At 40.1% G+C, this 15,503-nt stretch overlaps 2 protein-coding genes across 2 annotated transcripts in view; both read right to left on the bottom strand.

Annotated features, from left to right (window-relative positions):
* The window catches only part of LOC117479099 (deoxyribonuclease-1-like), a 72,992-nt gene that overhangs the window by 53,965 nt on the left and 3,524 nt on the right, over positions 1 to 15,503 (bottom strand). The gene's annotated exons all lie outside the window — the stretch shown is intronic.
* On the bottom strand, positions 9,987 to 15,124 carry LOC117479112 (deoxyribonuclease-1-like). The gene is made up of 6 exons (XM_034126133.1): positions 15,120 to 15,124; positions 12,766 to 12,881; positions 12,319 to 12,431; positions 11,766 to 11,929; positions 11,591 to 11,681; positions 9,987 to 10,322 (listed from the first exon to the last, which is right to left on the bottom strand). Exons 1-6 carry the CDS (start codon positions 15,122 to 15,124, stop codon positions 10,110 to 10,112), a joined length of 702 nt encoding a protein of 233 aa, XP_033982024.1. The 3' UTR covers positions 9,987 to 10,109.

The following is a 15,503-nucleotide window of genomic DNA, read 5'->3' as shown; positions in this document are numbered from 1 at the left end:
AAACTTACCTACCCTACCTTTAAACGAAACACTGATATTGATCTGAAAAAAGATACAGGAGTGGTCTGAGAGGGCAACGTCTGTGACCAGCAGTGGTGAGCCGTCAGGGCCCTCTAGGCCCTCTCTGAGGGCCTAAGATATTCTAAAAAATCATATTTGAAAACATTAAAAAAAGAAACATTTAAAAAACTAAAAAAAATGTTTTAGTTATATTTTTCATTAGTTTTACCAAAATAACTAGTAGTTATACAAATGCCGCTTCAATCACATTAGTATGCATAAAAAGTGACAGGTCACACCTGCTATGTCCCGCCTCCTACTTATGCTAATGAGCCCCTTTGATATGCTAATGAGCCCCTTTGTTCGAGGTGTTATCACGTGTAGGTGTGATTTCACAGATAGATGTGATATCCTTTGATGTGAGGGGTGAGGTGTTGTAGCATGTAGGTGTGATATTCCCCATTGTAGTAGATCATTTGTTGTGTAATCTAATTAGCCTTTGATGTCTGACCCTTTGTTGTCTATCCTTTGATGTGAGGGGTGAGGTGTTTGTAACATGCAGGTGTGATATTCCCCATTGTAGTAGATCCTTTTGTTGTCTAATCTAATTAGCCTTTGATGTCTGTCCTTTGATGTAAGAGGGTGAGGTGTTTGTAACATGCAGGTGTGATATTCCCCATTGTAGTAGATCCTTTTGTTGTCTAATCTAATTAGCCTTTGATGTCTGTCCTTTGATGTAAGGGGGTGAGGTGTTGTAACATGTAGGTGTGATATCGCACCGGCGTGTTATAAGCCTTTGATGTCACTCTAATTAGCCCTTTGATGTATGTCCTTTGATGTGAGGGTGGTGAGGTGTTGTCACATGTCTCGCACCCCATCCCCCTCGCACCCCGTCCCCCCTCTCATCCCTTCCTGTCACCCCATCCCCCTCGCACCCCGTCCCCCTCTCACCCCTTCCTGTCACCCCATCCCCCTCGCACCCCGTCCCCCTCGCACCCCGTCCCCCTCTCACCCCTTCCCCCTTCCTTTTGCTGTGATGTCAGAAGATAGTGAGGGGTGGAGTTAGATAAAAAAAAAAAGAAATCCGTGCAAACTAGATAAAAAGCCACTCACCTAAACTTTCAAAAACGAAAATGGCAAAGAGACGCATCGATATGGGTTTAATCAGCGAGACGCCTGTGACAACTTACTGCCATCCGTCGGGAGCGCCAGTCAAGAAACGGGTGCAGTATCTGTGCCGGGTTCAGACCCTCCGTCTGAGGCTCTTCATGAAAAATGGAGTCTGGATGTGTGAGACTGTCCCCCCTCACACCCCTGCCACCCCCTCCCCTCCCCCTGCCTGTCACCTCCTGATTTTGCTATCAGCCGTTAATTCTCATTCACTAAGTCACCTACAACTTTTATTGTCCTCTCTAAATTAGATTAGTTTTTTAATATGATTTGTGTTAACTAAGGATGTTCTCTTAAGTTGTATGGCTTGTGAACTAATGTTTAATTACTTTACTAACTACAACAAAGTCTCTCTGAGAGGAAAATAATAATTTAAAATATGTTAATGACCCCCTGATATTGTATTTTGTAATGTTTAATTACTTCACACAACTATTAATGAATCCCTATATGAAGTTACATGAGGCTACATTTACTGGTGTTGAGCCCTGGATGATGAAAATAATCTAAGTGTCATGTTAGGGGGACATTACGGAACTCAGGAGTCCGCCCTTGGAGGCTTGGAGAGCGGATAAAGAGAGGTGTATTTACTGGTGTTGAGCCCTGGATGATGTAAATAGTCCAAGTGCCATGGTAGGGGGGCATTACAGAACTCAGGAGTCCGCCCTTTGAGGCGTTGTTAACATTAATGCTTTTGTTTTTGTTACTAAGATACTTTTTAGATACACTTTTGAAGTGAGCAACACTTTACAACTGGTAGAAAGTTAAGTACTTTGTACGGAATTGGGTTTTCTTTAGAGCTGTTTTCAGTGAGACAATGCAGTTTCTGATCATTTAAGTTTCAAGTTTCAAGGCTTTATGGCATATGCCCATTAGCTACAGTGTAGATATGTCAATGAAAAACATAGGTCACAGGCTCCTCCAACAGTGCACATAAAACAGATAAAATACTGCAATAGAATGTTTTGATATTACAGGAACTGTAAGATACACGTTTATGTATGGAAAACTTTATAACTTGGTCAAATATTCATTCATTTGTAATGAATTGAGTTTTCTTCAAGAATCAAACTCGAAATGGAGAGTTTGTGATTTTAACACTGTTTTGATGAAACAATGCAGTTTTGATAACTTGACTTGACTAACATTACTTTTTTTAAATATATGTTTTTAGATGCTTTACTTTTGATTTCTTTCATGTTATTTTAACACATTACTTTTTTCATATTTTTCAACATACTGTGATATTTGTTTTTTGCTCTCCTTTTTCCATTACATTTTTGAATATACAGACATTCAACGCAATAAGTCCCACCCCAAATCAGCAAATCATCCAAAACTAAGGACCCCCACTAAGACGAACAGATTTTCTTTAAGACTGTGACTCTTAAAGGCACTTTGGGATTTTAGTAAGACAATACAGTTTTCTGGAAATAACTTAAATGATTTTCGTTTTTTCTCCTACAAAGATACTTATAGTTATACTTTAATGGATGCAAAACTTTATAACTTGGTAAAATATTCACTAATTTGTAATGAATTGAGATTCTTAAAGAATCAAACTCTAAATGGAGAGTTTGTGATTTTAACACTGTTTCGATGAAACAATGCCGTTTTGATAACTTGACTTGACTAACATTACTTTTTTAAATATATGTTTTGTTAGATGACTTTACTGATTTTTGCTTTTTTCTTCCTTGCTTTTGTTTGTGTTACTAGGATACTTTTAGATACACTTTGAAGTGTGCAACACTTTACAACTGATAGAATAGTACTTTGTAAGGAATTTGTTTTCTTGGTAGAATATAAAGTACTTTTGTAAGGAATTGGGTTTCTTAACAATCCTGCTCCACCATTAAATCCCTTAATCTGCTACTTCCAGGCAAAAGCTTTTAAAACTTGCATCGTGTATTAAGTCATGTCTTGGCAAAAATGAGAGTCCTGGGTGCTTTAAAACATTTCTTAGAACATTTTGATATATTCAAACACATAATGAACTGCAATGACTCTGGCTCACTGCTGCATCAAATTTATTTTACACTGTTGGGAGGGACAAGACTGTGAGACTCTCAGACCCTTTTGTTGTCAATCTAATTAGCCTTGATCTATAAAAAAGTCACCTACTACTTTATTTGTCCTCTCTAAATTAGATTTAGGGTTTTTAAAATTCTGAAAAGGCGTGTTGTGAGGGGGAAAAAACAGATGTATGTATGCGGTTTTGAATGGTGGCTGGTTGATGAAAACTGATCCAAAATAAGGGGTCAGGAATAATATGGCTTAAAATATGAGCAATCATGTTAATAGCTACAGATACGCTAAAGTACTACAACAACAACATAGGAGTGCTTATACTGTATGTTGTAAAAGCAGGACAAACAAATAAATAAAATGCTGCATTGTTTTTTAAACAAGAACCATATGCCCAAGGCATTTCTACATTTAGATGACATGTTCAGAACTCAATACATTTGAACCAATAACTAATTTAACCATCAACATCAATTTAAGTGCACACAGCAGTGCAAACAAACAAAAAACAGGCTTGTGTGCATCAGACAACTCAAATTACTCCACTTTAACCATATTTAGAATGTCCTCATTTTAACTAAAGTAATTTAACCTAAGTGGAGCCAACCTAAGGAGTGGGCCCTACAGTCTGGGACTAGCTTACTTTTTAACATTCTACTCAAAGGGCCCGTAAATATTATCTCCGCCAATATGCTATATTAAAATATCATTAAAAAAAAATAAAAAAAATAAACTCATTTCATGTTGAAATGATCAAGGAAAAGCCAGTCAATGTTATGTTAACACAAACAAAAGTTCTGTTTTATATGTTGAAATATAATTTAAAAAACAACGATATAGTATTTTCAAGTCTTACTTTAGTATGGCAAAATTAAGAATAAGTCACATTAAAGTTAACTCGTTAACAAGACCTACTGTGTGACTCTAACTTAGTGTTTGAGTCTGAATCAATGATACATTTGATTTGGAACAGCTTTCAGAACTAAATCTCATTTTCTGTTAATGGTATTTATTTGTGCAGCACATTTTAAGACACAGAGGCAATTCAACGTGCTCCACATTCAACACATAATAATTCAAAACAAAACAAACACACAATCAAAAACAAACAAAAAATTCATAAAAGTGATAAAATACTGTCTGCAACTAAAAGTGCAACGATCAGGTTAAAGGATCTCAGGATAGGCTGCATTAAAAACTAGAGAATGCAATTCCTGAAGAAATTGCTAGTGGGAATGCTTTATGCTGAAAAGATGACTTGAATGTAATGTGTAAGAAGAAAGTGAAGAATTTAGATTGAAATGATACATGAACACTGGGGGCTTGAATGTGTGATGAGTGAAGAAAAGAAAGTAAAAAGGCTTGGAAAAGCAGCAGAATATTTGAACTGCAAACTTTTGAACTAACTTGATGGCGAATTGTTCTGAATGAGAGATAAACCTCTTACATGTGAACGTTTTGTGGAAGAACCATAACATATATCTGTGAAATTTCAAAATGTGAAGCATGTCAAGGAAGTTGAGTATCTGAAGTGTAATTTGTGTGTACTTTCGGGTTAATAATGTGGCCTTTTTGGCAGTTTAACTAAAGGTGTGCGGCTGCTGCTGTGAGGAAATATCTGCCTGAAATTACAATGGGCTTTAATGGAGACATGTTGAATGTTTTTGTCACTTCATGCCCTCAAGAGGCATTTTGTTTAATTATTTTTGCTTAATTATTTGTCATTTTTCAAGCTACGAGATGTTTTCCTACGTTTCTCATGAACAATTATGTCTGAGGAGTGTAGGGTTTGGGAATTATGGCAGTTTTAAAAAAATATATGAAGACACATTTCAAGATTTCTTACCCTCTAGCTGTGACATCACGCACTCTAGTTAATGTTAAAATCTGAAGAAAGCCTCTTTACCAAGGTCTGAACAATGTTTAATATCTCTAAAAGTAAGAATCAGATTTAAAAGTTGTGTTGTGTTGTGTAATGTCAGAAAGATGTGTAACATTTTAAAGTTGGAATGAGGTTTCTGAGTGAAAGTATGAATGAACAGTTAGCAGTTGAAGTCGCATGAAGATTTGTTGAAGTCTGAAGAATGTCTCCATTGACTTCAATGGTTAAAAATGTGATGTATTATGGGATGTATCTCTGGAATTATGAAAGTTATGAATAATACAAGAAATAGTCATCGATTCCCGACCGAGCTGAACGTTTTTGATGTTTGAACGGAAGTTTCTGCGATGTTGAATGCCGGAGGAGAAGAGGTGCAAAAATTCCGGCGAATAATAAAAAGAGTTGTCCGTAGAATAACATAAAAGGTTTTTAACGTTGATTTAAAAAAGAACCCAGGTTGGGGCGGACCGCCAGAATTTCAGTTGGTTTGTTTCCAAGCTTGTGGTTGAATAAAAACTAAAAGCTGCCTCGGTGAATGTAGTTCTGACTCCGGGGACGAGGAGTAAACCTCCTGAAGATAAGAGAGCTCTGGCTCTAAACAGTTGAAAAACAAGGCACGAGTGTTGTTGCTGTTTTTGGTAATAATCTGAGAATAGGAGCGTCTTGCATTTCGTAGTATGAAGTCATAAGTAATGGAGACAGTCTTTTAAACATCTCAAAATGAACATGGAGATTTGATTGATTTGCATTCCCTCTTATGAAGCTTCACCACTGTGGCGTTCATCACCAGAGACAGCTGTAGCAGGGGCGAGAGCATCAAAGAGATGTGTATTTCAGACATGTAATTGTCAACCAATCCATCAACAGAGTTTGAATGAGGCTCGACAGTGGAGAGAAGGCCTGAATGAACAACGTGCTTGTGTTCTCTGTGATGTGTCGTTTTGTGATTATGTGTGGTTGCTCTTAAGGGAAACACTGATATCGATCTGAAAGAAGATACGGAGTGGTCTGAGAGGACAACGTCTGTGACCAGGATGTTTGAGAAATTAAGACCGTTGGTTATAACCAGATCAAGAGTGTGACCAATGTATGAGGGGTCCTTTCACATGCTGGATGAGTCCATAGCTTTCCAGGTTATTTTGCTAATTCAATAGCACTACTGTCCATGGGGTGGTCAGTATGAATGTTTAAGTCACCGACTACGAGTATGGAGTCAAATCAATGCAGATCATTGACAATAATTCTGATAATCATCATGAAATATTGCTGAATATTTTGGTGGTCTGTAGAAAAGTAGGACCAGTGCTCGACAAGAGAAATTGAACTGAACAGCCAGATATTCAAAAGAGGGAAATGATTGCATTGAAATGTTCTTACAAAGAAAACTATTAATAAACAAGTGACAAACTCCAGCTCCTTTCCTGTGTGCTCTGTTCCTCACCCGGGGCTGTTCGATGAGAACAGCTGCCCGGTTGTTGTCATCTAGCCAGGTTTCAGTTAAAAACATGAAGTTGTTGTGGTTGATAATAAAATCATTCATTATAAGTGACTTGCCTGCCAGGTATTAAGAACAGCCAGGTTCAATGAGCTTACTTGAGATGAGTCTGAACTTATGGAAACAGGTATGAGGGTTGCACAAATTATTTTATGGGGAGGGCGAGCTGGTGTCCTTTTGTTGTTGAGAACAGGGATAGGGAGCTGCGTTGGCTTTATGTGTGCTGGCTCCCCTTTATGACCATCAGAATAAACAGCATGAGAAATCAGTGAAACAGTTAAACAGTCTGTGTGAAGCAGCACTCTGAATAATGTCTTTGTTGGCCGCTGAGTGGCACCAGCGAGCAAAATGGGTAGTGTCAGTTGAGGTGAAGAACAGTGGTCCATCAGTGACCTGTGTTGTGTTCAGGTGCGCTGCAGCAGCAGTTTGTCAATGTGCACTTGGCAGTGGAGACAGCGTGAAGAATATTTGCAAGGGGGTTACTGTGGGCTGCGAGGGAGTGCTCTCGTCTTCACAACCATGAGGTTTTGGGTTCGATCCCAGCCCGTGCAGTCACATGTCGATGTAATCCTTGGGGCAAGATACTTGACCCTGAGTTGCTCCCGATGGCATGGCCAATGGTGTGTGAGTGTGTATGAATGTTAGTTCCTAGAGTAAGGTACACTGCTCTGTATGAATGGGCGTGAATGGGTGAATGACATGTAGTATGTAAAGCGCTTTGAAATAGTCCATTTACCATTTGCAGCTAGGGCAACGGGTGCCATGTGGACTGGGGTGAATTCCATCCCGGTCCAGAAGAGATTGAAATGATCAATGAATACCAAGTTGTGGGCGGAGCCAGTGTTGTAGTCAAGTCACCAAGTCACTCTCGAGTCCCCACTTTTCGAGTCCGAGTCCAAGTCCGAGTCACCCAAGGAGTGTCCGAGTCAAGTCCGAGTCGAGTCCGAGTCATCATTACCTGTGTTCGAGTCCGAGTCACCCAAGGAGTGTCCGAGTCCAAGTCTGAGTCACCCAAGGATTGTCCGAGTCAAGTCCGAGTCGAGTCCGAGACATCATTACCTGTGTTCGAGTCCGAGTCACCCAAGGAGTGTCCGAGTCCAAGTCCGAGTCACCCAAGGAGTGTCCGAGTCAAGTCCGAGTCGAGTCCGAGTCATCATTACCTGTGTTCGAGTCCGAGTCACCCAAGGAGTGTCCGAGTCCAAGTCTGAGTCACCCAAGGAGTGTCCGAGTCAAGTCTGAGTCGAGTCCGAGTCATCATTACCTGTGTTCGAGTCCGAGTCACCCAAGGAGTGTCCGAGTCGAGTCCGAGTCATCATTACCTGTGTTCGAGTCCGAGTCCAAGTCCGAATCACCTAAGGAGAGTCCAAGGTCAAGTCCGAGTCACAAGTCTTCATGTATTAATCTTAGTGGATACATTTGTTGAAATGTAGCTGCTCCTCTACATTGCTTTTATCCTGTCATGTTATACTAATGTGTCTATTGAACTGCTGTGAAGCCAGTTTGGCTACAATTCTTGTATAAAAGGTGCTATACAAATATAAAGCTTATTAATATTATTATTATTAATATTATTATCATTATTTATTTTTTTATATGTCTAACTATATTTAAAAATGAGTTACCTTTCAGAGAAGTGATTATATTTGTTATGCCAATATTTTCTTATGGTAAAGGTTTTCGTTTTGCACTTTTATTTGATAGTAATAACACAGTAATAGATAGAGACTCTTATTTGAAGGAACTTTTACCGGAAGGGGAGGGACTTCGCCTCTCTATTGTCCATCGACTTCCGGTAAAGTTCCTTCAAAATAAGAGTCTCGATCTTATTACTGTGTTATTACTATCAAAATAAAAGTGCAAAACGAAAACTTACCATAAGAAAATATTGGCATCCAAATATAATCCTCATGGGACTCATGGGACCTTATTTTCTGAAAAAGGTATGCATTGAAGTCAATGGAGAGAGAAAGATTATCTTTCGAGTCCCGTTTGAATTGTGCCACGAATTACACATATGATGTTTGTCGATCTTAAATAATAATTTCCATGTCAGAAAAGTCACAGTTTGTCATAAAACTGTTGAAATATAAGACTATGAAAAATACGCAACTAGAAAGAACTACAAATCCCAGAGTCCCGGTCCCGCATGCCTGGCTCTTACGAACCGACTAACTCCCCTTGTGTGTATGTACAGCTCTCAACATGACCCAGACTTGGAGGGGATTTTCACCTCTTTTAATACTTTCCGCCTCATTCTGAAAGAAAGAAGTGAAATGTGCCAACGTGACGGCCGTCTTGGTGTGTGGTGCGAGACGGGAGATTGTAGTTCATTGAGCTCTTTCACACAAAAAAAAGTGTTACTTCACAGTTTTTACGACACATTTTTATTTTTTTGACCTTGTAAAATTATCTTTTAAATTGACAAACATCATATGTGTAAGTCGTGGCAACAATTCAAACGGGATCGAAAGATAATCTTTCTCTCTCCATTGACTTCAATGCATAACTTTTCCGAAATAGGTCCCATGGAGGTCAACCGGAAGGGGAGGGGACTTCGCCTCTCTATGGAGCAGTGTAAACACACATGTATAATGACGGATAGATGACGAATAAATTAACATATACTTAAATAGTTGCAATTCGGTTTTTAGCATCTGGCTGATAAGGGCACAAACTCTTACTTGGTAATGATTGTATAAAAGCAAGGGTGTGCAATAAACAGATACCATCAGTTGGAGAGTCTGGCCATCATTCAGCCGGGGGACGCTACAATTATTATAGTGAATGTTTAAATTCTGTCAATAAAGATTAAGCCCCCAGAAAGCACATGGCTACTTAGCATGCACAATTACGACATTCTGCATGTTAAGTAGCCTGTATAAATCAAATGAAATAGATTGACGAGATGTTGCATCCTGTATTCAGAATCAGGCTGACTGCCAGGGAGGTTCACATATGCAAGAAATGAGCTTTGCTGGATAAAGGTGGGAAGAGAAAACACAGTGAGAGGAATGAAGTTGTAGAATCAGAGCCAATTTAGAACTATTATAAAACTCTTAATGAATAAAAAATGACTGCACTGATTTAGCGTAAATGCAATAACCTCCACTCTCCAGGAGTTACCGACTTTATAAGGGAACATCCCATTATTTTTTAGAGTTGTGTACAGGCCGACGGGTAATAATGGATTTTGACGGAAATGCTGTCCGTCAAAATGACGGGCACGCGAAAAAGTCTAGCGCAACCTCTGCTCTGGATACACATTGTCTTTCTCTTCAGTACAAAACTGATATCCATTCCTATAAAAGATCTCTTGGTTAATTCTCTCAATCATCATGTTTCATTTACCTCATAAACACTACAATGAGACACTTCACTCTCCTGTTTCAAAAACACAAGTTTGCAATGAAATCATTTGGCAGTTATTTTTTTAATTCTTTTTCAATGCTGCATGGTTTCCAGAAATACTCCAACTGAATGATCCTATTCAGATTCAGACTCAAGGTTTGCTTTTTTGGGGGGGTTTCTGGCGGCTCATCTGAATCCGTTTTTGTCCGTTTTTTTATGACTCCGGCTCCTCCGGCTCCTCTGGCTCCTCCTGCTCCTCCGGCTCTTCCGGCTCCTCCGGCGGCTCCGGCGCCGGCGCGGCGCCGCTTCCGGCCCCGGCGGCGCGGCCGGCACCAGCGCCGGCGCACCTGCGGCTTCAAGCTCCACCTCCACAGGGAAATGGTCACTGACCTTCTTTGCCTGAAGAGAAACAAGAAAACATTTTAGGAACTCATTTCAATTTGTTGTTCTTCCAACTTGGCATACAGAACATAGTCTCACTTCTAACAGGTGGTTTCTTTTGCACAGATGTTTTTTTAGACCATCAACTCAATAGTTCCAAAAAATGAAAAAATCATAAGCAATTACTTAAAGGTAGGGTAGGTAATTTTGGAGAACCATGGCTCGAGTGCGCTAGAGTTTGAAAATACACGGACCGGAGAAAATCTGCCACTTCCTTACAGAGCCCCTCCTCCAACACACACGAACACGCACATGACCAATGAGGGCACGAGATAAGTTTTGTGCACAGATGGAAGGCTGACAGGCCATCCAGTGGTAGGCCATCCAGTTATTTTTTACAGTACTACGGCTTCCACAGATGAATTTTTTAATGGATTTTTGTCCAAAGCACTTCAGATATTCATTGATATCGGGATGTTAAGAGCATTCCATGGAATATAACAAAAAGTGTATCTCGAGCCGGTTTCTCAAACTTACCTACCCCACCTTTAATCTAGAAATCAAGTAATCTAGTTCCTGACTGTAGTGACTACTCCTGTCAACTCTCACATCTCTGCACGCCTAATAACTTCATCTGTTCATCTGTTATCAGCTCAACATAACGATGTGGCTCATCCACAGTGACATTAGATGTCAGAGCAAAGGAACGTCTTGAAATAGCTGTTTTGTGTTAGTTAGATTATCTATGGCTCACATGGAATGATCATTAAGGTCTGATGCTATTTCAAAATGTCAAATATTCATTTGATAAAATGCTGATCTTCACTGAAATAATATGCAGTCATGCTTTATTTTAGTTACGTACACTAGGCTGAATTACTTTAGTTAAATGAGTGAGATTCTAATATGGCTCACATGGAGTGATTTGAGGTGTCTGCCACAGCCAGATACTGTCTATGGGTTTCTACATTTATAAACCTGTCTAGAAATGTCCAGTATTTGATGCTCATGTTAAAATAATTTAACTCTTGAGAATTACGCAGCCTATCCACGTCAATGCATTGAGTAAGTGCTTCACATGTACTGACTTCTGAACATGCCAATTTAAATGTGTGTTGTTCAATGAAATGCGTCCACTCAAACAAGATGTCGCTGGCGAGGAGGATGTCGTGAGACAGCGTCACGCAAATTTGAAGATCGAGATGAAGACGCCACGAATTTGCATCTTTCCGCGTCTTATGAATTGACTCTACATGTAATCGTGACGCAGTCCAATGTGAACATACCTTATCCCTCAGATCATATTCCTCCCTAAAATCAAAGACCTTAGCGCTGCCTGCCACCACTCCCTTCTCCATTTCAGTGGTGACGACAATCCTGCAGAAACAGGAAGAGAGGCGGGATTAAGAGTGTGTGTGTGTGTGCATGCAAGTGTCTTCATGATTATCTGTGTGTGTTCACCTGTCGTAAGTGTTGGAAGACTTTGCTGCCAGTGTAGTATCGACACCGTTGGCGATCAGCCAGTGGAAGTCCTTCTTGTTGGTGTCGAGGAGGCGGATTTTCTTCCAGTCTTTCTTTTTGACATGCTTGCCGTCTGCGTTGAAGTCTCCGAGCACCATGATGTTCTGCAGGCAGAGGGAAACGGCTCAAACTAATTATTTGCAAACTAGATCAGAATAATGTCATGGTAATGGGCAATCTGAAAAAACACAAATGTAAATGCCCCCTATCTAAATGTTGTTCTCTGACGTCCATTCATTTTACACCAGAAAGAACTGCTCTATGTGAGTCATGATGGAGATTTAAGTTAATATTTTGAGGTGTGTGTGTGTGTGTGTGTGTGTGTGTGTGTGTGTGTGTGTGTGTGTGTGTGTGTGTGTGTGTGTGTGTGTGTGTGTGTGTGTGTGTGTGTGTGTGTGTGTGTGTGTGTGTGTGTGTGTGTGTGTGTGTGTGTGTGTGTGTGTGTGTGTGTGTGTGTGTGTGTGTGTATTGTATGTCTTGTTTGGGGTATTACATTGTTCTTCCATTTGAGTTTGGCCTTCTTCACCACATCAACAAGGGCATCAATTTCTTTTACAGCGTTCCCCGGTTTGGTGTGAATGGGGATCAGAACAAATTCCTTCACAGCTGGAGACCAGGAGAGAGAGAGGAGTGAATGAAGAGAGACAATGACAACAGAAGAAATACCGCTAAAGTAAGTAAATGTACTTCATCACATTCAACCACTAATAAAAATGAAGTCTTTTAAATTTGGCAGGAAGGACTTGAAACTTGAAAAAGAGGACTGAGGCAAATGTGTAAGAAAATATTAGACCAAAGCAAATGATAGAGTTTTTTTAAGTGGTGTTGGTGACGGACAGACCTCAGGATCTCCTCTCACACAAGTCTGGTGCTTAGTTCTCTATAATAGTTTGAGATAATCTACATTTCCAGTGAAAGAACAGAGTCTCTCCTCTAATACCGGTCTGTGTGGAGGAAAACTTGACGACGAAGGGCGGTCTGCTGAAGCCTTTGTCATTGTATTGGAAGCTGTCTGTCACGGTCACCGTCTCATCCCTGCAGAGGAAAGATGGAATTCTTTATTTTGAAGACGTCTCCAAACAGTGGATCGAGTTCATCGACTCGTTCTCATGGTCACATATTCACACAGAACTCCTGGAGTCATTTTCTATGCTGTTTACACTCTTTAATCAAACACATGTTGTCTCTTTCTGCTCACTTATCTGGGGAATTAACAAAAGCAATACTCCAGAAGATCATTTAGCTGTTTGGGTTTTTGATTTTGGCAGTTTGTGTTTACCTGTAGAGGAAGAGGTATCGTCTCCTTATCTTGTAAGATGCTGAAACCCAGGGGGCCGGGGCTCACTGACGATGTAGCTGAACTTAGTAGTACCTTCTGGGGAAACACACACACACACACACACACACACACACACACACACACACACACACACACACACACACACACACACACACACACACCACACACACCACCCACCACACACACACCACACACATCACCGCACACACACACACACACAGCACACACACAAATCATAATGTGAGTTCATGATCTGTCGAACTTTTTACAAAACTTCTTCAAAAGGGGTCACCATTAGTGCTGCTGCATTTGTAAAACATAACTTTTATATTGATTGATATTGCATTCCAGAAAGGAATATATGATTGATTATAGTATGAAAGTGTATCTGTATTAAGTCAATAGAATACTGTTTTGTAGGAGGCCAGGACTTTCTCCACAATACTTCATTCAGATTTTTGCACAGTTGTTTTGCCAAATACTGCGATTACTGAGATTTGCATATTGCAGTAGTCAAGATACATTTAGATGAATGAAGCAGCCCTCACAGTCTGCGTGTGTGTGTGTTAGAATACTGTGGTTGCTCTTCATAAGTCTTACTTGTTACAAGCGCCTTGAGTCTTTTGGTTACGCTCAGATCTTTGTCTTGAGCCCTTGGGGATCAAATGATGTCATAGCGCTGGACAATCTGAAATAAAATGTAATTCTGATTGGTCAATTCTGACGGAAGTACTAAAGGGAACAGCAGAAGAAGACAGACAGAAGTAGACACTGAAGGGAACAGCAGAAGAAGACAGACAGGAAGTAAACACTAAAGGGAACAGCAGAAGAAGGACAGACAGAAGTAGACACTGAAGGGAACAGCAGAAAGAAGACAGACAGGAAAGTAACCACTAAAGGGAACAGCAGAAGAAGACAGACAGAAGTCTAGTAAACTCTGTACATGTTCTCCTCAAGGTGCTGAATGTTCTCTAAAAGCTGCATGTGTTGTCAAGTTGCTGGCGATGTTTCTTCATGTGTTTTTATATCTGCATCCTTTCTGAAGCTGCAGCGTGTTTCTCCTGATGGAAGAGTTTGGGGCCGTAGCAGCACGTTTACACCTGCTGGCCACCGTAGCTGTTTAGTGCTGCACTTCAGCATTATGTTTAAAATTACCATTACCTACCTCACAAAACAATCATTGTTTTCCAAGAAAAGGAAACTTAAACCAGGAAGTGGGTTACTATGTTTCACTTCCCAGGATACAGTCAAAACAACGAAGAACAAATAATATTGGATACCAAATTGAGTTTCAGACCTCGTTGATGGTTTCCTCACAACCGTGTCCTTGGATTTCTTGGGTCCAAATTTTTCGATGTTGAAGGCTCCAATCCGCAGACAGGAGGTCACATGCAGGCAGGGCCAAGAAGAGACGCCAGGAGCCAGAGCAGACGCATCCTGGGACTAACATGAGACATATTTACAATACTTGTAATCAAATCAAACCTTTATTTATATTGCGCTTTCCACAAAACACAAAGGTAACTCAAAAGTGATTTGTTGGGTTTCCCACAATGTCCTCTTTGGTCAAAATGCAGTTATTATATTAAGAATATTAAATATTGTAATATTTACTTTAAAGGTGGGTTAGGTAAGTTTGAGAAACCGGCTCGAGATACACTTGTTGTTAGTATTCCATGGAATGCGCTTAACAATCCCGATAGCATGAATATCTGAAGTGCTTTGACAAAAAATCCATAAAAAAATATCATCTGTGGAAGCCGTAGTACTGTAAAAAGCACGACCATCATTTTGCCCGGCCGGCTAAAATGATTGGATGGCCTACCTGCCTGGTCAGCCTTCCTCTGTGCACTAACTTATCTCGTGCCCTCAGTGGTCATGTGCGCGTTCGTGTGTGTTGGAGGAGGGGCTCTGTAAGGAAGTGGCAGATTTTCTCCGGTTGTGTATTTTCAAGTTCTAAGCGATCTCGAGCCGGGTTTCTCAAACTTACCTACCCCATCTTTAATTGAATAGTAAGTCAACGAAACAAAAAATGAACTCCAACATATTGTATAGATTTCAGTCGTCTTAGGAGGACGGGTTAGTGGTGTCAGCCTCTTACTGAGTGTGTTCCAACACTGTTAAACAAATACTTTCACTTACACACTTTCATTGCTTAAGGAGAATAATATTCAGTGTTGTAAAGTAACTAAGTACATTTACTCAAGACGTACTTAAGTACAATTTTGAGGTACTTGTACTTTACTTGAGTATTTCCAGTTTACTGCTACTCTGTACTTTCTACTCCACCACAGAGGTAACTGTGTACTTTTACTCCACTAATGTATTTAATCCCTTTAGTTACTTTTGCAGATGTGGATGAATGATGTGAAATATAG

This window comes from Trematomus bernacchii, unplaced genomic scaffold, assembly GCF_902827165.1.
Source record: "Trematomus bernacchii unplaced genomic scaffold, fTreBer1.1, whole genome shotgun sequence".
NCBI lineage: Eukaryota > Metazoa > Chordata > Actinopteri > Perciformes > Nototheniidae > Trematomus > Trematomus bernacchii.
This window is presented reverse-complemented; position numbering and strand designations above follow the sequence as displayed.